Source organism: Camelus ferus, chromosome 32, assembly GCF_009834535.1.
Source record: "Camelus ferus isolate YT-003-E chromosome 32, BCGSAC_Cfer_1.0, whole genome shotgun sequence".
NCBI lineage: Eukaryota > Metazoa > Chordata > Mammalia > Artiodactyla > Camelidae > Camelus > Camelus ferus.
This window is the reverse complement of record NC_045727.1, coordinates 1,724,824-1,751,828: the sequence shown is the minus strand read 5'-3', so window position 1 is coordinate 1,751,828 and position 27,005 is coordinate 1,724,824. Positions and strand designations below refer to the sequence as shown.

Sequence of the window (27,005 nt, the reverse complement as noted above, 5' to 3'; positions counted from 1 at the left end):
AGGCAGGAAAAGTATGAAAAAAGTCAGAACCTGAGGCCAGACACACCCTGAGGCTTATCCCCCTTTGGGGCAACTCTGGCCAAGGACACGCACGTCCACATCCTCTAAAAGCACTGAGACCAGCAGCACGGGTTGCCCGACAATAAACACAGTTTGGGAGGGCAGTTTGCACTGGTAACACACCTAGCACCCCAGTGGGGCCAGGTGGCCGTGCAGAGGCCCAAGCGACATCTCTGGGAAGCTCTTCCTCGCGGGTCGGAGCTCTGAGCATCTGCTCTGAGCCACCAAGCAGTTTCAGACAGACACCCGCTCCGCTCACCAGCTTCTAGACAGGGCCTGGCAAATGCTCTTTTTGCAAGTTATCCGAGCCACCGGGGACACAGGAGTATCGTGACAAAGCTGCACCCAGGTCACTGATTGCTTTACTCACACCAGGCTCAAAACACACCCAAGCCGGGGACAGGCTTCTGGCTGAAACACAGAGAAATGAGACAGCCAAGCGTGGGCCCAGCACCTCGAGACGGGGAGTGGGTCAGCCCCAGGCCTCCCAAGTCAGAGACTTTTCCAGACTGTGCAGCCCCTGCAGGCCCAGCCCGAGTTCCTTCTGTCTCCGGCCCTCAGCACCTCCAGCACCGGCCCCCGCACCCGGCAGGCGCCACCAGACCCTCACCAGTTCAAGGTGAAATGAGAACCTCACGGTTAGTGGAGCAAGCGGTTCTAAAAACTCTGTTTATTCTCCTTTTATTCTTAGATTAGATCTTTCCTATCTCTTAGTGTCCTTCAGCTTGTGAGAGGCTGGCTACGGGGAATTGCAGCTTTCCTGCATGTCTGGTTAATTATTTATGACATAAATGTTACCATTTTAACCACTTTTAAGTGTACAGTTAGATGGCATTAGGTACATTCACATTGTTGTGCAATCAGCACCACCATCTGTTTCTAGAACTTTCTCATCACCCCAAACAGAAACTCTATAATCATTAAATATTAACGCCCCATCCCTGCCTTTCCCCGAACCCCTGGTCATGTCTGTGAGTGGTATCTCTTAAAAATAATGTCCTCCTTTGGCAAAATTATTTTGTAATTTTACAGATTCTGGTGTCATTTTAAAGCTCCTGGTACTTCTCAGATACTTGGTGACGGATGAGCTGACAGAGGAGGGGCTGGGCAGCTGCCACCACCCCCTCCACTGCACCAGTAAGGAACCTTCCAGGCCCCAACCTCTTGGAGGAACCAGGGGTGCCCCCTCTGTTGTGCACAAGTGGGCCCCTAACGGGAGCCGGCTGGCTGGGAACTCTGCTAAGAGCTGCCCTTTGTGGTGGAAAGGCTCTCACACGGTTTTTGCCAGATTTTCATTTTACTTAAAAGCTCTTCCTTGCCTGGGGTTTTGAGGTTAAAAACCACTGCCTCCTGCTCCCACGCTGTCAGTGGGAGTGTCAATTGGTCCTACCTTTGTGGAGAGCAATTGAGCAGCAGCTACCGAAAATAAAAGGAGAACACCCCTTGACCTGGCAGTTCGGATTCTGGAAATTTATTCAGCAGAAACGAAAGTCTATTTGCATGGAAACCTGTGCACCAGGAGACTCGCTGCGGCACTGTTTGCTCCCAATCTTCCGCAGTCACGATGCAAAACTCCACGGAAAGGGAGCTGGTTTAAGAAATGATGGCGCATCCATCAGCCAAACACTGAGCCCATCGTCAGAAAGCCCCGGCTGCCCAAATGAACCCACAGAGGACCACCCCAGATTCATGAACTGTTAAGTCAGAATAGCAGGTGCATATCAGAGGCAGCCATTTGTGGTTTTTTTTTTTTTTAAGTAATATATATTCACCTATGCAGAGAACCTCTCTGAAAAATCCTCACACTGGGAGACCGCAGACAGAGAGCAAAGAAGTCTTAAGTTTGCCTGCAGTCCCTTGGCCACTTGGTACCAAGTATAACAGATTACGTATCCAAACAACGTTTTTCATATCAAATACGGTCTTTATGAACACTCTTGTTACTTGACTATTTTACTGTGATCTATGAGCTCGTAGTTTCCATCAGTCAAGGGATGTATCTAATTTATCTTTTTTTCTTCTTCCCGTTTTATTGAGGTGTGGTTGACAGACGGCACTGCATACATGTGAGGTGTACAGCATGATGATTTGATCTAGTTTAGCTTTAGAACCTTGCCAATAGACTTCAACTGAAAAATAATAAGTAACTGAAATTTAAAAAAAACAAACTTGCCAATGTCTAGTATAATGTCACGTATGACTTTTGGGGTGTTTTAGTAATTTTTTGAAAAAAGGAAAGAATGAGTGAATGAGTAAGTGAATGATGAGTGAAGAAAAGCATTGGAAAAATAAGTCAAGTTCTTTCAACCCTAGAAAACTGTGAGTCTCGAGTTGCCAGGGAAGGAAGAGGCTGAGGGAGGCAGGTAGGAGCTCAAAGCAGAACTCAGCAAATTAAAGGAAGAGACACGCCACTGACAGGGCAGTAAGGCTGATGTTAAAAGTTTGACTGAAAAAGAGTTTTTAAAATTTAAATTTTAATAATTAATTTAGATTTTTTTTAAGTTGATATTTGATGTTTCCTTTGAAATAGCAGAATGCAAAAATAAATAAAGTAGTGAGTGGGCCATATGATTTTATTTTTGTTTGTTTGTTTGGAGAGGGTAATCAGGTTTATTTAATGATTTCCTTTTTAACAGAGGTACTGGAGATTGAACCCAGGACCTTATGCATGCTTCTGCTCTACCACTGGGCTATACCCTCCCCTCATATGATTTTAAAATACATCTTTGAAACCATGATACAGTCTACCTCTAAATTCCGAGAACCACATACTCCTAAAGAATCAGAAAGTAGATCAAAAAACCCCATCGCTCTGCAGCGAGTTGGTTACAATGTCGGAGAGCCCTCCAGGGCTGAGTGCATACACACCTGGCTTGGGAACGCCTGCCTGTGGTCCTCTGCCACCCAGCCTTCTGGCTGCCAGCAACCTTGACCATTTACAACTGGGCTGACCAGCAGAGCAAGGCCACCAGGAAGGAAAGAAAGGAAGGAAGGAAAAACCTTCCACAAAGCCCACGGACTTGGGTCCTCAGAAAGTTACACCGGGCCCTTTGGCCACTCACACAAACAGCTGTGGCTAAAACAAGGCAAAAAGTTAACAGGTGCAAAACCACACTGAGGAGAGGAAAGGAGAAGAAATAGAGAGGCGGGAAGGCTACCTATAAAGGAATTAGGGGCGCCTTGGGGTTCGGCCAGAGGGACATCTGGCCGATGCACCCCATCCACCCCTTCCAAGGCCTCCCCGGATGGCCCAGTTCGTGACATGGGAACTTCGTCTGCATCTTGGTCGCTCCAGCCAGCCAAATGACTCAGCCACCCACAGAGACTGAATTACACCGAGGGCTCGCTATTTACTCAAAGAGAAGCAAGAAATGCCTTGGAGAAAGAGCAGGATCATTACTGGGGAATTGTGAAGGATGCCTCAGTCCCCACAAAGCTGGCGAGTGAGGTGTCCTCGGCCGAATGACAGTGACGTGGCCATGTCTGTGCGCTGGCTTCTAACAGGGGCTCATGGTTTACCTCCAACCAGCAGACTCTTCTCACGAGTGGCGTCTTCCCACGCAACTCAGCGGCCTCGGGGAGGACGGAGACAGAACCTGTGAAGAAGCTCGGGGGGGACTCCAACCCTCCTCAAGTTGCTTCCATCGCCCAGGATTGGTGCTGAGCTGAAATAATGGGCTCCCAGCCTTTGTGACTACAGCTCAGGGGTGTGCAAACGTGCTCAAAACATCTCAGAAATTCCACAAAAGGACCTGCAAGGACGAGGTTGTGATCCCCCCTTCACTGATGAGGAAATGCTGGTTCCAGGAGGCCAAGTAACTCATTCCAAACCGTACAGCAAGGCTCGGACCGGGTCTCCTGACTCCCCGTCACACCTGTGTGACCGGAATGCTACATGGGAAGCCTGGCCCCAAGAAACAGCTTCAACCTGGCCCCAGGGAGATCCAGAATACTCCACACCACACATTGTTCCGGCAGCTCCTGGGAACCTGGGCTCCAGGGAGGCCAAGGAGATGCTGGCAGCTGCCTGAGGCTGCCACGGTGTGTTACTCTCATTTCAAACCAGAAAATAAGGCCACTGGCTTGTTGACACTTGAGCAGACAGATGCCAGCGGTGTCCCTTTTGGGGATGATGACCAACCACTTCCCACCTGGGAAAATGGTGGCAGTTTCGTATTTATTTTTTGACTTGGCCACCATACCATTTTATTGCTTCTAATTATTTGTCAGTGTATCTACCTTGAGACATTATGACTACTGTTTCCATCTTAAAACATTAATTTTGCAACTTGTTTCTGAGAGTCCTGTCCCACTTCCTTCCTGGACCACTGCACTAACTTCAGTCTGGACTGACGGTTATCAGTGATGACACAGGGTCTGCTTGTCTTGCAACTGATATGAAAGAGAAGTATCTTCTAAATGCCGTTTGGCCCCATAATCTCTTTTTGACGCAGTCTCCAGGAGCGTGCTGTGCTCCGCGGACACACCTTGGAAAATGCTGTGGAGTGTTTCAGTATTAAAGATTAAGTTGCTACTGATGAGAAATGTTCTTTACCATTTTGAAATCTTTATCTTTATCAAATGCTTTTCTGACATCTATTGAAAGCATTTAAGTTCTTTTTGTTTCTTCTTTTGGTAGATCAGCTAGCATTTAATCATCTGCTTTTATGTTTTGGGGGCTGGTCCACAACCCAATATAACAAGCCCTGTGCTGGGTGCCGGACTCAGGGAGCACAGAGAGAGACATCAGACAAATCCTCCTACCTACAGAGGGAAGGGAGGGAAAAAGAACATGGAGAAAATACACACACACACACACACACACACACACACACACACACACCCCTATATACCATCTGAACAGCAGGCTAGTATCTGTGAATTCATGTATCACGCACAAGGCACAGTGAGGACCCGAGGAGCCATACATGAGTCAGGTTAATCATGGAGGGCTTCCTGCAGGAGGTAGCAGAGGGGATTCAGAAACAGGCTGGGAATGAGGGCAACTGGATTTGAGTCCTGCCTCACCTGGGGCCTAAGGGCACAAATTCCTGCTTATAATTTTGTCAGCAATGAAATAGAAATAATCATAAACCAACAGACCTCTGGAGACACCCAGTTTTTAGCCTCCTTCATTTGCAAACTCTAGAGGCTGAGGTTCAAAGAGGGAGCTGATCCGTCCAAGATCATTGAGCCATCCCTACTATCTTTCTTGGTTCGAAGGGGAGGGGAAGAGAAACAAAGGAAGCTTTGAGATCTTGGGTAGAAAGGAAGCAGAGAACACCAGGTGTATTGTAACTCTTTCCCTGTAATAAACGTTACTGTTGCCACCATGAAAGCTGGCTGAGTCAGGAGGCGGCTAAGATGTTAGACTCAGGGAGTAGAGGCCAGCTGTCAGAGGAGCCTGGCCGGGGAGAGGGGCAGATCCTGGAGCTGCCCCTGCAGCAGCCCCAGGTCTCCTGCACCAGCACACCTGAGCAGACGTACAAGGACGCCTTCTCCTGGTCGTTCATTCACTCCACCACTCATTCAACAAGTGTGGAGATTATGCTGGTCTGAAGAGGGTCCCCCCAAACTCACGTCCTCCTTGGAACCTCAGGATGTGACCTTATTTGGAAGTGGGGTCTTTGCAGGTGTGATGAAGGTGGGGTCGCACTGCATTAGGGTGGGACCTGGACCCAGTCTGACTGGTGTTCATATCACAAGACGAGGAGAGGAGACACAGAGATGGACACACGGAGGGAAAACGACCGTGTGAAGACAGAGCCAGAGACGGGAGGGGTGTACCTACAGGTCAAGGGTGGCCAGCCACCACTGGAAGCTGGAGAGAAGGATGGAGCAGATTCTCCCTCAGAGCCTCCAGAAGGAACCAGCCCTAAACTTGGACCTCTGGTCTCCTGAACTGAGAAAGAACCATTTCTGTGGTTTTAAGCCGCCCAGTTTGCGGTGCTTGGTGATGCAGGCCCAGCAGCGCCAGGGCCTGCCCCACGGAACAGGAACTCTGTGAGGCAGAGGGACGGTTTGGTCTGGAATCCCTTGAATCACATCACCCCTCCCTCGGCCCCATCAACAGACCTCGTCCTCCCAGCCAGCACACCTTCCGTAGCCTGGATGGAGTTTCCCAGCACCTCCCCGGGCTGGACACAGGAATGCATGTGCTCATTAAACTGTGAGGCACGAGGCAGGCACCGTGCTGGGCACTTCCACACACACTGACTTTAAACCTCAGGATCAGCCAAAAGGCAGGTGAGGACACAGCAGCTCCAAGAGAGAGTGGGCAAAACCACACTCCAAATCCAGGCTGACTGCATGGTGGAGGCGGCAGCACGACCCCGAGGCCTAGTTGTTCTTTTGCACACCCACCGCCCAGTTCCGCCGGGGCTGCAGCACCTGCCCCCAGCAGGCCCGTCTCCCACTCGCCCCGCAGCTGTGGGGACCCCGGGCAGTTGGCACCTGTTTTTTGAAAAGGTATTTATCTTTCCACTCCCTGAGAGCAAGAGCCATAAAAGGACAGGCCGAACGTCAGGTGCACAAACGTTCCATAGAGACACATGTCATTTACACACAGCAGCCTGGCCGGCCGGGAACCACCAGGAATGCCTTCCTGAGGAGCCCAAGAGCCTGGTCAGGCCACAGGTGCCTGAGGGAGGAGCTCTGTGTGCAAAGGCGAGGTGTGGTCCAGCCCAAGACCCACCTGGGTTTCTGGCACAAGCCTGAGATTTTCGTTTGGGCACCATTTCAATCCTGGTTAAGCATACAATTCAGTGGCACTGAGGCTATTCACAGGTTGTGAAATGAACATGGCTAATTCCAGAACATTTTCATCATCCCAAACAGAAGCTCTCTCCCCACCAGACACTGACTCCCCAGCCCTCTTGCCCCCAGACACTGGGAAGCACCATCCTACTTTCTGTCTCTGAATTTGCCTATTCCAGGCACCTCACAGAAGTGGAAGCATACAATACTGTCCTTTTGTGTCTGGCTTCTTTCACTCAGCATCATGTTTTCAAGGTTCACATGCAGTAGCCTATATGTCAGTGTTTCATTCCTTTTCACGGCCACATAATATTCCATTGTATGGATATACCCCATTTTGTTTATCCATTCATCAGCTTATGGGTTGGGTTGTTTTCCCCTCCTGGCTATTGCGAATATTGCTGCTGTGAACATGGGTGTATAAATAGCTTTCAGTATTTTGGAGTGCAATAACCCAGAAGTAGAATTGCTAATCATATTGCATCGTATAGTTAGATCACGTCCTGTTTATCCATTCACCAGTTGGCAACTCTGTGTTTAACCCCTTGAGGAACCACCAAGCTGTTTGCCACAGCAGCTGCACCATTTTCCATTCCCACCATCAGGGCACAAGGATTCCATTTCTCCAGAACCTCATCAACACTTGTTAGTGTCTGCAGTTGGATAATAGCCATGCCTGAGACTTTAGAAGGGAAAAGTGTCCCAGGAGTCCGGACAAGGCTCGCCAGTGTCCATCCACTTCACGCCTGCCCTTCTGTGCAGAGCTGCAAGAGCACTGGCTGCAGAGTCAAGAAAATTCAGTTCTAGTTCCAGCAGAGTGCTCATGGCTGTGCAACTCTGGACAAATACATTAACCACTCTGAGCCTCAGTTATGTCCACTATGGGAAAAGAGCTAAAGTGCCAAGTGTCACCTCCCACAGGAGGTGGGGCTGTGAATCTGTGAAAGGAACCGAAGACAGAGTGTTTTCAGAAACCCCGCCAGAGGACACATAGGTGGTGGGAAAGGGGGTGGTTTCCACTTCCCTAGATAGATCTTTTATGATAACATACGGAAAGGACTAGACGACTTTCCCCTTCAACCTCCCCTTTCTGTGCCTTTGAATGAAGAAGTCAAAATACAAGAAAAAGTAGAAAGACGTAAGAAGATGTGGGGAAAATTCTAGGTAATATACTGAGGGCTCCTTTGGCATCATGATAATTACTGGATACACACACACACAGAGCACCAGAACCTCCTTGTAGACTCAAAGGTTACGCAAATCGATTATGTCACCAGATCCAGAGAGCCAGGTATAGGGCAGGAATTATCATCCCAAATCATCAGGAGAGGAAACGAAGGCCCAAGGAAGTGAGGTAACCCTGCCCTGGGTCACACAGCACAGCTGGAATGGGGCCTCTGGACTCCAGTTTAGCCAAAACACAAGAAGGTCGTGGACACCGGGCTCCACGCAGGGCCAAGGCCCAGGGCTAGTTCCTCTCAGCGGCGGCGGCATCTCTCTGTCCATCTGTCCGTCTGTCTCTCTCTCTCATGCACACACACACAGACGCACTCACACATACCCTGAGGGACTGAAGTCTCCACTGAACAGCCCAGGCCCTGGGGAGCCACGTTCCAGAGAAGAAATGGGACCCTCTCTCCTCACTCGCAGGAACAACGTGGAGCCTCGTGGGCCCCCAGCCAGCATCTCCATGGCGACAGAATGCCAGCAGCTACGGGACTGGAAATAAAGCCTCTTCCTCCTGAAAGCCCCATCCACTCAGCTCCAGCTGCACAGGGGCTCGGGGACGCTCGGGGATGCTCGGGGACCCGCACCTGAACAGCAAAGAAGGCCCCACCGCCCCGAGAGCAGGGGACAGCGCACCCGGGCACCAGCTGTGCTCCCACGGAAGAGTTTCCGAAGGCTGTCGCCCATGGGGTCCTGGACAAACGGGCCCAGCTATGGGCAGTGCCCGCGAGCAAAGGCACGCTGCCCTCCGGCACACGCACCAGCCCCAGTTCACGGCAGGCCCTGGGAGCTGCCTCCTAAGCCTTGAAAGTAACAAGCGTTCCTTCTCCGGAGGTACCAAGGGTTTTTACGTTTTCTCACTTAAAAAAAAAAAAGCTTTACAAAATGCTTGGATCCCCAGGTAGGCTCTCAAAAGCCTACTGAAGTCCAATGTAGGGTAAACTGTCTAAAGCAGTTGTTCAGTCTAGAGCTTCGGAGCCAGACTGTCTGGCGTTGACTCTACCAGCCATGCAACCTTGGCAAAGTCGGCTTTCACCCCTGGGCCTCAGTCTTCTCACCTGTACAACGGGGTCAATGGCAGAGGGCCGCTGAGGGCCCAGCATAGACTAAGTGCCCCGAGGGCTCAGTTGTTCATTGGCCTGCCGCGGCGTGTTCTCACTGGTGGGCCAGCCTGCAAACCCAAGAGCGGATGAATGTTCCAAGAGAAGGCAGCCTCTCGAGGCACCAGCTGTGGGTCAGCTGGAAACTCTGGTGTTAGCCAGCACTGTGCACACACTGAACGTCCCTCTCTCTCCACCGCCATGACCTTCCCCAAATCAACCCTCAGCCTCGGCTTACCTTCCAAGGGATCCATAACCTGGATCCCAACTCAGGACTCTCAGTACGATTATTACCTATATTACAGCTACTTCTCAACGGCCTTAAAATTCTCTAAGAGCGCACCATGAATGCAACTCCTCATTAGTCACGCAGCCCTCAGTTAATAATTAAGCAGCCTTAATTGGTGGATGTGGAAGTGCAGGGCATGGCTTCCAAGGCACCACTGCACACAGAACCGGCCTGGCCCGATAATGGATTTCCTAAGTCAGCTCACAGAGCTAATTCACATTGCAAGTTAATTAGCCTAATGAAGGCAAGTGTGACTTAGTGAATTCCAGCCTCACTTTCTCCTCTGACTCAGCCGCCCCGGGAGGCTGCCAGTGTCATCCTCTTGGCTTCGTTTTCCTGGAGCTCCAAGGAAGGGGCCCAGGGGACAGGGTTTCAAGAAACCACGTGTTCCCAGCTCCCCTACTGCTGTCAACTGGGAGTCAGTGAGTGCTCAGAAGGCTACTGAGAGGCAGGACACACCTTCTTGTGAGTTGGCTCCGGAACCTCTGCAAGGGAGGGAAACTTCTAGCAAGTGGAAATCACAGTGAGCCCCAGGTGGACGGAGGGCTAGGCACCACCAACCCTCACACCTATGACTGAAGAAGACCAGGGCTGTCCCTGACCAGGAAGACAGCAGCTCATGTGTGCGGGGCAACTGACAGTTCACAGAACCATCCTCTCATCCAGACTCTCCCTGCATCCACGCAGCATCCCTGGGAGGGAGCATCACTGCCCCAGTTGGATGGACACAGAAACCAAGGCACAGAAAGGTATGACCATCAAAGGCCACTCACACTGGAAATGGTACAGCTCACGCCTCCAGACCCCTCGGCCCTCCTAGGCCAGTTATCTTTCACTGTTCTCCATCCAGAGGCAAGCCAAAGTCAACACCTTGCTTGCCCAGAAACAACCCAAGTGTCTATCAACAGATGAATGAATAAATAAAATGTGGTCTATCCACATAGTGGTATATTACTCAGCCATGAAAAAGGAAGGAAATTCTGACACGCGCCACAACACGGATGAGCCTTGAGGACAATATGCTAAGTGAAAGAAGCCAGACACAAAAGGAGAAATATTGTATGATTCCACTTACATGAGGTACCCAGAGGAGTCAAATTCACAGAGACAGAAAGTAGAAGGGTGGGTGCCAGGGGCTGGTGGGGAGAGGAAATGGGAAATTGTTGTTTAAGGAGGACAGAGTTTCAGTTTGGGAAGATGAAAAGAGTTCCGGAGCTGGATGGTGGTGATGGTTGCACAACAATGTGAATGTCCTTAATGCCACTGAACTGTACACTGAAAAAATGATTACAGTGGTAAATTTGATGTTGTGTGGATTTCACCACCCACAAAAAAAGAATGAGGTACTGACATGTACTACAACATGGATAACCTTGAAAACATTACGTTACATGAAAGAAGCCAGACATAAAAGGTCACCCATCGCATGGTTCCGCTTACAGGAACGATCCAGAATGGGTAAATCTATAGAGACAGAAAGTAGGTGCGTGGTGGCCAAGGGTTGGGGGGAGGAGGGAGGATGGACGGTGATTGCTAAAGGGTGTCAGATGTCTTTCTGGGGTGATGAGAATTCTCTAGGATTAGAGGGGTGGTCACCCAGCACCGTGAAGGTACTGTATGACACTGAATTGCACATTTAGAAATGGTTAATTTCATGTTATGTGAATTTCACTTCAATGGGGAAAAAAAAGGAAAGGAAAGGGAATCTCCAGGTCTCCAGTCCTCTTGTCCTGCAGCCAAAGCCTCGCCCGGTCTGTCGGCACTCTCTTTTTCTGCTGGGCATCTGTCCAGCAGCCCCTTCCTGCCCCTCCCATGCACCGCACACACTGCAACCTCTGTTTCTCCTCTGCATCCAGACCTGAGTATCACCAGAGGCTTGGAATCTATTCCAAGCACCGGTCAGGATTCTAGTGAGAGCAGGGGGAGAAATCTGGAAGGCAGCCTCCTAGGAGAGCAGGTGGGCCAGACCACTTTCCCCAAGTTTCTTTTCATCAGAAGCTGCCTTGAACCCTCTTCCAAGTTCAGAGCCAGGCAAGGTGCTCCGAGGAAGCCATAAAGGCACCACTTGGCCCTGCCCTTGGGACAGAATGGGACACCTGGGCCCCGGGAGCTACACCAAGATGATCACAGTCAGGGTGTGGCTTGTACAGCATGGGGAGCCGCAGGGAAAAGCAAACCTGCTAACTCTTACTAAAGGGACCCTGGCCAGAGCCAGAGGAAGCCACTTGGGCCCCCGAGTCTCCCCTCAGCCCAGTGGCCAGAAGCCCTTCAGCCCTTCCAGCTCAGAGCAGCCAAGGGAGGACTGCAGTGCAGGTGCGGGGGAAAGAGACTCCGCCTCCACTTCCTCCCTTACTTGGCGTCCTGCTGTGTCCTGATGAGGCCACTTTGGGTCCTTGCTCTTTCTCTAATGAGTGAGGAAAAGGGTAGAAGGTCGGCCGGGAGGGGGAAAATCCAGACCAAGCCCCAGGTGAGAATGTAGGGTGAATGGTGACCGGCCCCCACCTTCCTGGACAAGCCCCGGCTCGTTCTGAGTTGTGCCCTCTTGAAACCTCCACCTGTCCCACCCCCCGTGAACGGGGGAGCGCCTGCCCAGCCCTCACTCAGCCAGCCTGAAAGCTGTTCTCACTTCAGGGGAGGAAAAGGCAGCACCTCCCAAGGCCTCAAAGACGCACCCAGGCTCTGACCACAGCCTCCCAGGTGCCTGCAACAGGATCCCCTCGGAACCTCAAAACCACGTAAACAGCCGTGATCCCAGAGCATGCAGTCCTGTCTCTACATCTGCGGTGTCCTTTGGCCTCTTTGAAAAGCAAAAGCCACAGAACAAAAGAAGAGAAAGTCTATTTTCCCCTCTGGAGAAAAGAAAACAAACAAACAAACAAACAAACAAAACCTCACACAAACCCAAACGGAAAACTTCTGGGCACTGTTCAGACTGAACCAGATCAGAAAACACTGATGAATTTAAAATAACAACATAATAACACATCAGGCCGTGTCGCGAATGTGGCTGAACTTGAACTCGAGGAATCAGGGACCCCAGTTAAGACAAGGATCCTGGTCAGCAGGTAACTGCCTCTGCGGTTGACCCAAATCACAACCACCCTGAGTTGTAGCATGTGCCCACATGTGAAACGTTGACAGATGAAAACACTGGGTGTCGAATCAGTACCTCTCCGAGCCTCAGTTTCCTTACCTGGAAAATGGGCACAGCAGCACTTCTGGGTGTCCATGAAGTACAAAGGACAAAAGCACTCTGTACCATGGAGGGTGTTACACAAAAGGTGCACACACAAGAAAGACCACTTCACCTCTGGACCTCTAGCCACTGCCTCCCCCAAACAGTCATTGGGCCCTGAGTCACTATCAGGCCACTGAGCCGGGCACCGGAAACTCAAAGTCAAATAAGTCCAGGTCCCTCAGCCTGTGGAGCAGCTGGGCTACGGTGCCGTTTGGAAAGGGAAGAGCTGCCTTCTCCATGGGCAGGAATCTCAAGATCTGGGAAGTCCACCATTAAGCGTCAGCCGGACTGAGTGCAGGATGGGGGTCATTATTCTTCCAAACCCTCCAAACATCCCGTCCACCAGGACAAACTCAGGTAAACCCAACATTCCAGATTTCACAAGCTGGCCCCAGGTTCACAGCCGTGTCCTGAGTCTCAGTCCCACTCCACGCCCAGCCTGGGATGGTAAGGTTTCAGGGAAATGGAAAGTCATTCTTCCTAAAAGGTCAAACCCTTGGACTTGGTTTTTTCCGACACTCCTTCCGGCTTCCTATTCTCCTAAGATGCTGAATTCCTCTTTTCCCCCCTTAGGAAAACAGGACTGTCTGCCGGGAGAAGTAACAGAGATAAAAAGAGAAATAGATGTGATCGGTGCGCTACATGTTGGTACCCAAGGAGGGCCGGGCAGGCCACCCTGGACAGCAGTCGTCACCATGAACTCATGATGCTCTGGTGAGTCACCCGAGGCTGGGACCCGAAATAAAATGGGCTTTCTCTACCGGCGGACAGCTCGGAGCTCAGCTGAGTACGGAAGTGGGGATCTGCTAACTGCCTCCCTTGCTACTCTGGGCAGCAAATGCCCAGGCTGCCTGGCCCCCAGGTATAAATTAATGAGTCCCCTTCTGCACTGGGTTAACGCAAATCATGCTCTGGGCCAATTAATTAATTAAGCCACTTGAGAACTTTGCTTTGCTGTGTTGGAAAATGTCACAGGTGTAGGGGGGAAAAAAAACGAGGTCTTAAGGTACGAAGGTCCATTTGATGGCTCAACAAGGGGGTGTGCTCTCAGAACTCTGGAAGCTTCTGTTATTAATGGTGTTTTAGTGTTAGGTTCTTAAACACATCAAACAAATTTCCTTCAAACTGGTAGTTAGCGACTGCCACGGGGAAGGCTGCAGGCCTCCCACCTCCCAGATGGCTCAACCACAGTGAACGTTTGGCCTGTCAGATGCACAACACTGACGAGCTAATTGAAATATGCTGCAAGGAGCAAACCCCAAATAAATGCGGAATAGCTGTTTCCTTGCACGAGAGCCCGCCGAACAGCCTCCGTGTCTGGCTGTCCCTGCCGACTGAACGCTGCCCGCCGCTCCGTGAGCCTCATGTCTGTGTGGTTTTCAAAGGACTTAAATGCTTTTTTCCATTGTGATTACCCAAGAGGGAAAAATTCTAATTGCAGAAAATGTTTGGTTTTTCTCCCTCTTACGGAGAAGAAAAAAAGAAAAAAAAAAAAACCACAAGTGAAAAGTCAACACTTACAAAGTGCCCAGGAAAGCAATTAATGGGCCCTCCGGCAGGACAGAGGAGGGGAGGGACCAGCCTTGACCCACCTCCAGACCTGTGGGAAGCCCAGCCTCCTGGGAAGCCCAGAGCAAGCGGATGGACAAGGTTCCCTGCTGGAAAGGGGAACAGCCACCTATTTCTACCCCGACACACCCCTGCCCCCCACCCTTCAAGATGGGTTTTCAGGGGGCTGTGAAGAGATAGCAGAGGGACAGCTGGCTGCATCAACGGAGCAGCCCTTCCTCCACCCGCCTCACACAGGGCGCTGGCGCCTGGTGGGCCTTCCCTGGGGTCTGATTCCTTTGCGGACCACGGCCAGGTGAGGCCAGGAGGCTGCAGGGCCTGGCTCATGCCCCGCAGGGCAGCGGCGGGAAAGGGCTCTCCTCTGCTCAACAGCACAGCCCATGAGTCAGCCAGACCCCCAGCTGCCAAAAGAGAAAATTCCATCCTTCACTGGGAATCATCTGCGAAAAAGGAAACAAAGAAACTTTGGAGAGAAGAAAGGGCAATAATCTCCATCACCTAGGTACCAGGTCTTAACGGGGCACACAGGCAAACATTTTTGGAAAGGTTCCCAGGAGTCAGAAGGCCTGGATTTGAGGGCTGAGGCCCTGGGAAGTACCAGTTGGCCTGAAATGACTCCTCAAGAGGATCATTCCACTGGGCGAAGGGCTGCCCTCGGCTCCCCCCAGCAAAGACCAGTTCTGTTGGAGGGCTGGACGTGGGGCTGCCGACACCCCCTGGTGCACGAGAACATGGGCACCTCCTGCCTGCAGGCTGTGGGAAGGGGAGATAGGTGCCCCTCCTGAAGGCGTATAGGAGGGCAAGGAGGGAGCCTGTGCCCGGAGGGGTCTCCTTCCTCTGGCACTGAAGGCACAGACAAAAGAAGCTGTGGCCCCAGCCTTCATTCACCAAGTAATTACTGAGTGTCCACGAGGTGTCCCATTCTGGATGCCGGAGTTACCATGGGGACAGGCACAATGACAAAGATGGCAGACTCGGTCCCTGCATTGGTTGCAGGGGGGGTGGGGGGTGAGGAACAAAGAATCTCACGGCCAGGGGTGGATGCAAGTCTTGGCTCAGCCCCAGCTACCTGTGCAAGCTCCAGCAAGTCACTTACCTCTCTGAGCCTGTTTCCTTTCTGCAAAGTGTGGCAATGGTCCCTCTTTATCTCTAAGGAATGCTGTGTTGTGGAACAACTTTGTATAAACGGTCGGTACTCATTATTCACAGATTCCAGATTTACGAATCCGCCTACTTGCTACAGTTTATTTGGAGCCCCAAAATTACCCATCACGGGGCTTACGTGGTCATTTGCAAACAGGCACAGAGATGAAAAAAAATTGAGTCGCCCAGCGTGCCTGATCCCAGCAGAGGTCAAACAAGGTGGCCTTCTGCCACCTTCTGTTTCAACTCAAACTGTCAGCAAGTGTCTTTTCCGTGGCCCGTTTAGTCTCAAGGTTTTCACACTTAAGTGCTTTTTGTTGGTGATTTTAAATGGCCCCGAGCATGAAGTGGAAATGCTGTCCAGTGCTCAGGGCTGGGAAGGGATGTGCCTCAAAGAGAAAACACGTGTCAAATGAGCTTTGCTCAGGCATGAGTGACAGTGCTGTGGGCTGAGTTCAATGAATGAATCAGTGATAAATATTAAATAAGGCACCTTTGAACAGAAACACACATAAAACAACATTACGTACTGATCGGTGGACAAACACATTATGCCCAGAGGCTGGCAGGAACCTAACCCAGTAAGAGCAGTGGTTCACTTTATAGAACAGAACTGCCAGGAATGGGCCTGGACCGTGTGCACACGGGGCAGTAGGATACGTTATACTGGGAGGTCTTCTGCTCTGCAGGGCCGTCACACCTGCAGCTGAAGGCTGACATGTCCACACCCAGCCTAACTGCAACGCTCCACGATGAAAATCAGCCTCGGGGTCCCTGAGTCCTGAGGCTGCTTTTAGTAACTCTCTGCTTTCCCCCTGCTCCCTTAGCTCCCGACACCTTCCCACAAGACGGCCAGGGCACGGAGGAAAAGCTTTGTGAAGGATCTGGGACCTCAGCGAGGAGAGCGTGCAAAACTGCTTCTTCGATGCTCTTCCCCAAAGATCTTGCTTGGATTTTGATTTGTGTGTTACTGGAACCCTGCCTGTTGGTTAATTTTGTTTCCGTCCTCTGCCAAGGGCAGTTGCTAATATGAGTAACTGGAGTGAGTGCCAGCTCTCCTCTCCAACAGCGCTCTTTCTGCCTTTGGCAGTAAAGGTTTAGCAAGGGTCTGTCTTGGTGTTTGCCAGGCTCGGTGTGAGGAAGGCAGTACCCCTGCACCCATTTTACAGGACAAAAGGCCCGAGGTATACAGCCTCGCCAGGATAAAGACCCAGCACTGAGCTGGCAACGAGGGACCTGGGTTCCAGGCTGCAGGAGAGGTCTTGGGCAAGTGGCTTCTCTGATGGCATCATTTTCTCATGCTTACAGGGTACAGCCCTCCTGGATCAAGTGCTCCCAGACCCTCCATCAAGGCTGGAGAAGACTTTAAAAGGTACCATCAGGCTCCCCACTTTCCCTCCAGACTAATTCTCTCCTTTCAAGCTAGAACCTTTTCTGGTAGGGCCTTGGTGATAACCACAGATTTGAGACTCTAAATCCTACACACCTTTACAAACTCAAAATTCCACCCATTCTTCAAGGAAGGCCTCCTTCAAAATCCCACCTCTTCCAGGAAGTCAACCCTGATCGCCTTTCCCAGAAAAGGAGTCTCCTCCTCTGAACTTTGCTTGCCGTGTCAGCGACACTTATCATACACACTCAGTGTTACCCGCGGGGCGCATCTCCCTAACCACACCATGAGGTGGCCGAAGTTGTAGGTGCAATGTTACTTATTGCATTCAACTCACTTATCTGTCCAGTTTTCCAGAAACCTTTTGTGATAACTTATCAAGAATACAGATAGACAGATTTACACATACACACACATACAGACAGGAAAGGAAAGCAGAAATGAGTATGTGACAAGGGTAAGTGGACACTGTTCTCCCAGCATCCTAGAAGCCAAGAAGAGGAGGTGACCAGAATCCCCGGAAAGACAGCGTGGGTGGAATGGGAAGAGTCCAGCAGAACTGGGTACAAACCCAGAGAGCCTTTGGGCAGATCGGTTGACCTCCCTATGTCTCAACTTCTTTCCCTTGGAAAATGGAGGAAGAACACCACTCAGGTGCACGGTGCACGGAGCCTTGTGCACACTGTGTGCATCCAGCACCCACACAATACCAGTTTTCCTTCCCCACTTTCCTTCTCATTATGAAAGGAGGAAGCAACCTAGTTTCTTGTGGGGTGGGAGAGGCAAAGCTTGCCTGACCCTAAATTCTAAAAGAAATTTTTCATAAGAGACTCTGTAAGAAGACTTGAGCAGAGAGGGGCAATGTCCCACGTTATGGTTACCCCTGGTGCTAGAGCAAACCCGATGAGGGTTTACCATAGCTGCCATCACTCTATCTGATCACATCCCAGGTACCTAGTGAAAGGAAGGATCTGCGGAGAAGCTACTTGAAGACCACTTAGCTGCATCGGTGTCTAGTGGCAGGGGTCCTGGTGAGCAGGTTTCAGGACGGCTGTGTGCAGACTGAGAAGGGGCGTGCAAGCATGTGACCGCTCACTTTGGCCTAACGGCCTCTCCTGCCCATGGCTGAGGACGCAGGTGTGAGATCACTGTCCTTCCATTACAGAGCACACGGCCCCCGCCCTGCGCGTCTTTTCCAAAAACAGCAAGGCAGCGATCTTGAAGCACCAGAAGTTTCCTCTTCTAATCTCTACAAATTAACCGCACATTCTCCATGACTGGCTCTTCTTGGAGGCCAAGTTGGAAAGCCTTAACCGGATGGGACGGTTAGGAGAACGTCTGCCTGGTTTTAAAATAGGCCCGAGATAGGGAGGAAGGCAAAGCCGGGTCCCCATGAGAGAGACTGTACAGTCAACTTGGGACGAGGGGCTCTCAGCTTCTCACCATTTATCCAACAGACATTTCCTAAGAGCCTGCCACATGCCGGGCATGGAGGATGCAGAGAAATGAGATTTGGCACCGAGTCCCCAGGAGACCAGTCTAGGAGGGAGGCACATGGTAACACCAACTACCATTCCATGTGGTAAATCGGACTAGGGTGGCACAAAGGTGGAGGTGATCAACTCTACCTGGGAAGGCCAGTGAAAACAGCCCTGGGTCCCAGCAGCAAACAGCTGATCAGGCAGAGGACGCAGGGCCCAGATCCCCAAGGGCCTCGTACAAGTAGAGGTTCTATAGGACCAACCGAGACCGAGAGAAACCAAGTGACTTAGTGAAGCACGTACAGACCTTATGGGATGGCCAGGCCTGGCACCTTGACTCCCACAGTCCCATTCTCTACTCTCCTGCCTCCCACACGCAGTGAGGGCGGAAGGCCAAAGAAAGAAGTCCATTCCACACCCAGTGCTCAGAGAACCCAGAGCATCGTCACAGCAGAGCATGGACTGTCCTAGTCGCTTGGCAAGCCACTCCCTACAAGAGAAACAGCCCCTCCTAACTCACTGTGCTTCTCTCTGCAAAGGGAGAAGCCTGGGACTCTCCTCCGATCACAGCATACAGCCACTTAACAGAAGGCAAATTTAACAGGGACTGTTCCAGAGCCAGATAAATGAGGGTCCTGGAGGCAAGTCGGGGAGGGGGCTTCTACTCCATCCAGACGCTGAAGGTGCACAGGGGTGCTGACCCAGGGCTGGGGACCAGAGCTGAATCAGATTCCACCCCATCCTCCATTCTCCAGGAGCTCACAATCCAGCAGGGGAGATAAGCCAGGCACAAAAGTAGCTATAAAATACGGCGGGCGGTGATAAGAGTCACACAAGAGACACAGATAAGGTGCAGTGGGAGTTCAGAGCAGAGATGACTCACACTGGGGGCTTGGCTGTGGGGAGAGTCAGATGAAGGGAACATTTACTACATTCTCCCCAGGGGTGGGGGTGGGGAGGTCTAGCCTATCAGCCCCAGTGGCACCCAGGTGGGAGCTGGGGAAAGAGCTAGTAGTGAACCCAGAGAGATGCTCAAAGGAGGTCCCCTCTGAAGAAGCTCGATTCTGGAAGGGAGGAGGCGAGCCGGCGGGCCACTTTGGAGAACTGCCCCAGCACGTGTACCAGAGGTGGGGAGAGGAGTGTAGGATGAGGGACCTAGAATTTACGCAGGGGCAGCAATGCACTGAGAAAAGACGGCGCCAGATTTGCGTTGAAAGGACATTTGCCTAGCAAGCAGTCTCTGTTTCCTCAGAACGTCCATTCCAGGTTGGGGGAGGGGGGCACAAGTTTCCCTCTCCCCAAGTCACCCGGCAGCCCCGCCCTGGGTGAGAAAGGATGAGGAGGGTGGGGAGGAAGCCGGCTGCTCTGAGACACAGCCAGCACCTCAGGTTACAACAGGAAAGGGAGACTCACAGGATGGAGATGGGCCAGATTCTCCTCCAGTGAGGGGGCCCCCCGCAGCACTTCTTCTCAGCCCTGGCCCCCTTTCTGAGGGCCACACCTCATGCTCAGGCCACGCACACCCACCCAGCCAGGCCGGGACTGGAGGGCTGTCCAGCCGGAGGCGGTGAGACCAGAAGGCTGGACAGAGGGCACTGGCCACCACTTCCTCCCGGCCGCCTCCTCACGAGCGCGGGCCGGCTGGGGCAGGCCCAGCGCTGCACACACACCTGCCCCTTGACCGCTGTGACACTTGTCACTGGGGGAGGGGAGTCCTCCACGCCTCAGCCGGAACCGACGGAAATTCTGGCATTAGCAGTGGGGGCCCCAGTCGAGGGCCAGCGCCTCCCCGGGGAACGGGCCGGGGGCGATTTCCTGAGCCTGGGGTCCCCGCCCGCCACACCCTCCTCCCCGCGAGGGGCGGCGGGGCCTGGGGTTCCCACTTGTCCCTCCCACCCGGCAGGCTGGCCGGGGCGCCTCGGAGCCGCTGCCCAGCCAGGCCCCCGCACCAACCCCCGTGCTCGCCGCGGGCCTGAGGAGGGGGCCCGGCCGCGCCGCTTTCCAGCCGGGCCGCGAGTCACTCACCCGGCTCCGCGCGGCTCGGCGCCGTCCTCTTCGGCCGCCCTGGGCCGCTGCCGCCTCACGCCGCCCGGGAGGCGCCGACCCCGCGGCCCCGGCCCGGCCGGCTGCGCCCCGCGGCTCCGCGCCGCCCCGCCGCCGCCGCCAGCTGGCCCCGGGCGAGCGGCCCGGGCCCCCGCGGGCATGCTCCCCGGCCGGCGGCGGGCGGGCGCACGTGCCGGCCCCCGCGGGTCTCGGCGCTCGGAGCGCGGGCAGCGGGCGGTAGGAGGAGGCGGCGGCGGCGGCCGGCGGGGCGCGGGGCCGGGCGCGCCCGCGGACCGGCCTGACAGCTCTACGCCGCGGCGCCGCCGTGCCCCGCGCGCCCCAGCGGCCGCTGCTGCCCGCGCGCGCCGGGCCCGCCTCGCATTCCCTCACTCGGTGGCGGGCCTGCGCCTCCGTCAGGCCGCGCGGGGAGCCGCCCGCCGCCTCCGCTCGCCCGTCCGCCCCGAGGGCCGGCCTCCGCCCGCAGAAACCTGGCTAACTTGGCGGCCCCCACCGGGCGCCGGGCCTGCCCTCACCCCGGCGATTCCCGGAGGCCCGGGGCTCGCTTCCACGCGGGGAGGGGAGGCCCCGCGCGCAGGACCCGGCCCACGACCCTTGGCCCTTTTAACTCCGTCAGCCTGGCCGGTAGGGAGCCTCGCTAACAGGACGAGGGGAAGGGAGCAAGGAGATGGGCAGGAATTGGAAAAAATAAAATAAATAAAAATAATCCAGTCCTTCAGGAGTAAAATAACAAATCAAGGGGAAGTGAACTGCGGAAGACTTCGGAAGGCATTTGAAATGTGGTCAAGCCAAAGGTAGTTACGTGAAGCCCAAATCTAGATGCTGGGTATTTCCATCAGTTACAGACCAGACTGGCAGAAATAGGCACCGTGAGTTCTCTCCTCAGGACACCAAATATGGTCTGGGCCAAAACGTGAAAATGCTCTTTGGTCATCAGGAGTGCGAGTAAAAAGTAGCCAGAGGGTAAGTTCTAGGCCCTGACTTCAAGGAGGAACTAGCAGAGGATCAGAAATAACTTCATCTCTCCACTGGACTCTCCAGTCAGAAAATAAGAAGACCAAGGAGAGGGTACTGAGTGGAACTTACTCTAAATACACACTTTGATTTCTTTTAAGGATGGCCTTGTTTCCCAAGAACTGAAGTGATGGAATTAAACAGGGCACACCTAAAACCTAGTGGTGGTTTACCTGTCACTAAGTATCGCATTATAAGGTGGAGAGGAGCCAGGAGTGCTTTCCCCAGGAAGCGCAAGCTCAAGCTGAAGTTAAAGCAGTCCAAGACAAGTTCAGACGGTCAGACAGCCACCCCGACCAAAGGCTGTCCCATCTCCTTGGGCTACTGTCAGAACTAGAGACTGAATGGGCCAGGAGAGCCCTCATAACACCACTTGCCTCAAAACCCATCTTATGATGATCATACTGAGACAAGCGAAGGGGTTCCCGTAGACACTAAACCCTCAACACTTCCCTCCACCAAGAGGTGCCCTAAGACCCATTAAAGGTTTGGGGTGCATACAGATCTCCAGGCTCTTTGCCCGCAGGCCAGTCAGAACAAAGCACCCGATGGCTGCCACTGTGGCCCTGCGAGGACTGCGCTCAGACCTGCAACTCTGAGGACTTAATACCATTGAAAACCAGACCCCCCAGTTAGCCGGAAGGAATGAATATACTAATATCACAAATATTTGTATCCACAAATATTTATTGAGTGCCTGTATGCAGGAATGAAGGAGATGGTCCCTGCTCTCATGGAGCTTACAAGTTCATTACTCCACTATCTGACCAGATTTAAAAACTGCAACAAGCACTGGTCTCTGTCAGCAGCACTATAGGAAGCAAATCTCTCACGTTATATTGGTCACTGTTACAGTGAAACTGTGAGTAAAACATTACTTCTGAAATCTGTAGTCACAGCAATGATGTGGCATATAATGTCCAGCAAATGCAGATTTATGGCTTGATTCCTCCTATTTGGGAGGGGGGTCTACTGAAATAAAACACAAATCAGAAGGGGGAAGCTTAGTAACACAGGTCTGAAGAATACTGGTGTAGTTAGTACATTATCAAACTGCCACAGAACTCTTGGCAAGGCAGGAAATTATTTCCTGCAAAATTTGTGCAACATTAATTGGTTTAATCAGACCTGCAAATCTCATAACCATTCACAATCACTCATGATGGGTATAAATACAATTTACCTTTATGATTCCTAAAGGCTCTAGGTACGCATTTATTTTTTAAAGCTTCTTAAAGACTCACAGCACACGTGGCACATTAAAATTTAGTGAAAACTGCTTTTGAGAAATCTAAAAACTAAAATGACAAAAATGTCTAATTTTTCTACGTATGTAAGTGCAGAGTTCAGAATTCAAATAGCGTTCAGCAAAGCACCTGGCTTTTCTGCGTTAAAAAGGGGACCACATTTTGGTTGCTTATCAAACTCCAAAAGCAAATCATAATCTTCAAATACATCTTCAAACGCCCATTGGCTGCCACTTCCTTCACGTGGTCCTGCTTCACAGGCCAGCACCTTTACAAGTCTAACTATTGAACATTCAGAGGAGCAATTATTTTGATTACACTGGCAATACATTTTTATTTAAGATCAAAGGGCTTCTGAACTTAGACTCGAGTTATCAATTTATTAGCCATTAAAAAGAAAAACAAGAAAAACCAGAGGGAAGCTCATTTAAACTCAAAGAAAGCTCATTTTTTTGCAAAAAGGTGAAGAGAACATCTTAGACCATCTCACAAATGTCAAGCAACTCAAAGCAGGTTTTAATCGCTGGGGACACAACCTACCTTTCTATCTAAAAACAGTGAAATCGCTACTTCAAAGCCTATTTAACTCCGAATGAAGCTGAAATGTGTTACTTATTGAAAACTTACTAAACACCCAGGCACTTTAATCTCCCGTAGTGGAAGGAAGCGTCTTACCATCTCATCTCATCTTCACCGTGGAGAAAGGCAGGCCTGGGCAGGGTGTGACCCAGGTCTGTCTGTCTGTCCCCTGCCCAGCTGCTGCAGTCCCAGCACTGCCTCGAGAGCTACGTCTACTCCAGGCTCTCAAAGGACAGAGGACGCTCCCCCCACCTCAGGAGGCTTTTCAGGGAAAGGAAGGGGGTAGATCCAGGTGAAAGACGAGCAGTAACTACCTGCACTTTAAAAGGCACTTCCCAGAAGTGGAAGATTCACTTAAGTTTTTTACTAACTGCAGCTCAGCCCCAGCCAGCAAGGAAAGCAGTTTACAGCTGCTTTTTAAGACGGCCACCTTTCCAGCCTTCAGGCTGTTTTGAAATGGAGTGTTGGATGTTAGGCATTACCAAAGGGAAAGAGGGCGGGAAGGGTTTTCCTTGGTTTCCCTCTGCACAGCTAGGAAGAGAAAAAAATTAATTTTTAAATAAATGATACTTCCAATCTATTACACACTTTACAAATCAAAGCACACACTTTCTGAGAGGCACAGAAGACAGTTTAGATGGGGCTTAATACCTTTCTTGGAATAAGACTAAGAAGATAACTCCTTGACAAGATAAAACTCTAATCTCTTCTGAAACGGCACTTTCCCATTCTTAAGAATATCATAGATTTTGCAATACAAGTAGGGAACAATGAAATATCCTAACAATTTACAAACTCGTTTTTAATATCACGTCTAGGAGCACATTAAAGGGAACATCGTCGGTAAAGTCAATCTCTTATTAAGTCTTGACACAAGCTGTATTGGTGCTTGATGAAAATGAACTTTACTATAACTAGGAGATTAAAAAGAAAAACAGGCTGGAAAAAAATACCAAGAATAAAGGCACTTATCTGCTGATGCGTAGTTTTGATTAGCTGGAGGTCTCTCACTGGTTGCAGGGGTTGGGAGCAAAGGCTGGATTCACAGATAGGAGGGGGAAGAGAGGCAGCTGTCAGATGGCCCCTTGCTGAGAAGGGGGCACAGGCACCAGGCCTGGGGCCCAGCCAGGCGAGGCTTTGGTGACGGGTGCTCAGAGATCACTGGAGATCCCTGCTTGAAGGCATACGTATACCCTAGCGGAGTAACGGTTGGCTTGGCTCATTGTAACTACATGCTATTAAGAGCCACACAAGGAGAAAAAGCTCAAAAGTAAATCAAATTTTAAAACCTGAGCATTTTCAGTGGGAATCAGTGTTCACAGCTGGAATCAACGTGGAAAGTCTGATCAACACATACTGAGCCTGAATATGTGGGCACTGGCTTCTGACCGGCCACCAAAAAGTGGCCAGTTAAGCAGCCTGAACTTGACCAGCAGCCAGGACACCCCTGCTAGTGCTCCTGCTCAGAGCACAGCCCCCTGCCCTCAGGCTGCTTCCAAGAGCCAGGAGGCGCTGCCGAGGCAGCGCGCTGGAGCCCTCCTGCAAGGCCAAGCTAAGGGCACCGAGCTCCCTCTAGACATGTTCCCTGTCCAGTAACTGGAAGAGTAAGTGGCTCTGATCTCAGCCCGCAGTTCTTACAGCAGCTACTATGGGAGTGTTCCTTTTCCTTTTTGGCAGGGGTGGAGAAGCGTTAAAAATGTCTTCATAGTGACTCTGACAGCTGAGGCCACGTACGCTGGGGAAAACAGGGCTGCTCTTACAGCCTCACTGGCCTGGATCTCGTCAAAGCTTCATCAATTCATTGTCAAGGGTGGCACACAAGCTACACTCAGAATGATGGGCAGAAAGCTACAGTTCTCCAATTGTTTAACTTTTTCTGAAAAGTTCTAACATATACAACAAAATTAGAGCATCATACCTCTCATTTTTCCTTCCTTACAAATAATAAAGTACAAAGGAAACAAAGTGAGATATTCACATACTTTCACAGCTTTCCGGTACTCCATTATTTCCCATCTTTCCATGATTACTATGCTAATATCCACTGTAAGACGCGTTCTAAACAGGAATTACATTACCATTTTTTAAAAAACTTCAACACAACTAAACCCTGGGTATGCTGTAACTTTTTTTTTGCATTCAGCATGTATTAATCTATCATTATAGAAGCTGTTCTCAAGCATTTATTTAAAAAAAAAGAATCATATTCACAATGTAGAACAAGTTTATAAAACTGGTGTGCAAAGTTATTCATAAAAGGATAGCACTATTTGTTTAGAAACAAGCTGCCTCCCCTGTTTACATTTCCTTATTTTTGATATAAATTGGAGACATACACTATTTAAAAATAATACTTTTTAAATAGTAAAATATACAAGAGATTCCTGAGCGTAACAAAAATAGCTTGAAAATATGTGGCCATTTGAAGTATAAAATAGCAAGTGTAAAGAATAGCATGATTGTAAAACTACCGTTTGAAGGCTTATAAACAGTACAAAATAGTTTGCCTTTTCTGAGTGCATAATTATACATTAGTGCAAACAAAAATGTCTCAAAATTTAATGGCTACAAATCTCAAAGATTTGCAGAAGTGCGCAAAACATGAAATTTCTTTAATGTCATGCGAACTGAACCCAGCTCTCGATTAATCTTTTCCAAACGATCTTCCAAGGCTTCCTAGGTAAAAATAATGGAAAAAGCTTAGTTAGAATTCTACATCAAGTTCACTGATTTTGTAATTACCACCAAAACGACCTTTCTTTTAGCAAAAGAGCAAGTATAAACATCCCAATTACAGTTATTGTCATTTTTACAAGTCATCATTTATATTACTTCTTTTAAACTAAATATGAATCAACTTTCCAACCATTCAAGGTAACTGCTTTTTTGTTTGTTTTTAATGGAGGTGCTGGGGACTGAATCCAGGACCTTGTGCATGCTAAGCATGCACTCTACCACTGAGCTGTACCCTCCCCCAAGGTAACTGCTGATCATTAAATTTTCTCAATCTGTTTGGTATCTTGAGTATGTGGAAATTCTAGCAATAGCAACACAATTCCCTGGAGAGAATTCTCTGACTTTGCTGAGAACAGCACAAGAGGAACCCAGCAGGTTCTACACACATTTCGCCAGAAGAAACGGACACCACTGCTTGGTGCCGTACCCCACTTACAAGTGTATCAAATAACTTCTGACAAAAATTTGTAAGTTAACAAGGAGGAAAAACACTGGAGGACACTTTTCCAAGAAATAAGATTTCACGAGTGAGTGACAACTGCTATTTTTAAATAAATAAGTAGTACTACAGTTAAATACCTGGAACACACACATATCATTTTAGATACTTTATTCAGTATGAACTCCAATGGTGTCCTGAAATAAAACTTAAAATTTTCTCTTCAACTACTTTAATTATGAAAGAATTACATGTTCATTTTAGAATATTTAGAAGACAGATGAGCAAAAAGTGACAAATAACCACTTTTCCTCTTTCCTGTTTTCTCTGCAGATATGAACACCATTTTTAAGAAAAATAAAATAGAATCAAGTTCTACTTCAGAATGTTTTACAATTTAATTTTCCCTGTTCTGAAATATCCTTTATGACATTTCAAATTAATGTGCAATATTCCAACAGATGTACCATATTTAATCAAGATTCTCCTAGAAGAAATTTAGGTTTCCTCTCATTTCAGACATCACAAATAATGCAGCAATAAATATTCTTAAATGTATCTCTGCATATAACTATAAATACTGTCTTAGGGAATCATTCCCAGAAGTAAAAATGTCCAAAGAAATGTAAAATTTTAAAGCTCTGGATACATGTCAAGCTGAAATCCAGGAAGTTTG

General features: G+C 50.3%; 2 protein-coding genes across 11 annotated transcripts in view; both read right to left on the bottom strand.

Annotated features, from left to right (window-relative positions):
- PITPNM2 (phosphatidylinositol transfer protein membrane associated 2) overlaps positions 1-20,406 on the bottom strand; it is a 131,098-nt gene extending 110,692 nt beyond the window's left edge. The window contains 1 exon segment of the mRNA XM_032471697.1: positions 20,279-20,406. The gene's annotated coding sequence lies outside the window, so the exon portion shown is untranslated.
- A 1,591-nt stretch (positions 20,407-21,997) lies between these two features.
- MPHOSPH9 (M-phase phosphoprotein 9) overlaps positions 21,998-27,005 on the bottom strand; it is a 50,743-nt gene continuing 45,735 nt past the window's right edge. For 9 of the 10 annotated variants that reach the window (XM_032471967.1, XM_032471970.1, XM_014553749.2 and 6 more), the window contains one exon: positions 21,998-25,830. In XM_032471967.1, the coding sequence (XP_032327858.1) occupies positions 25,729-25,830 (102 nt within the window). In that variant the 3' untranslated portion in view covers positions 21,998-25,728. The remainder of the gene's footprint in view (positions 25,831-27,005) is intronic. The other variant, XR_004316728.1, reaches the window with a different exon arrangement.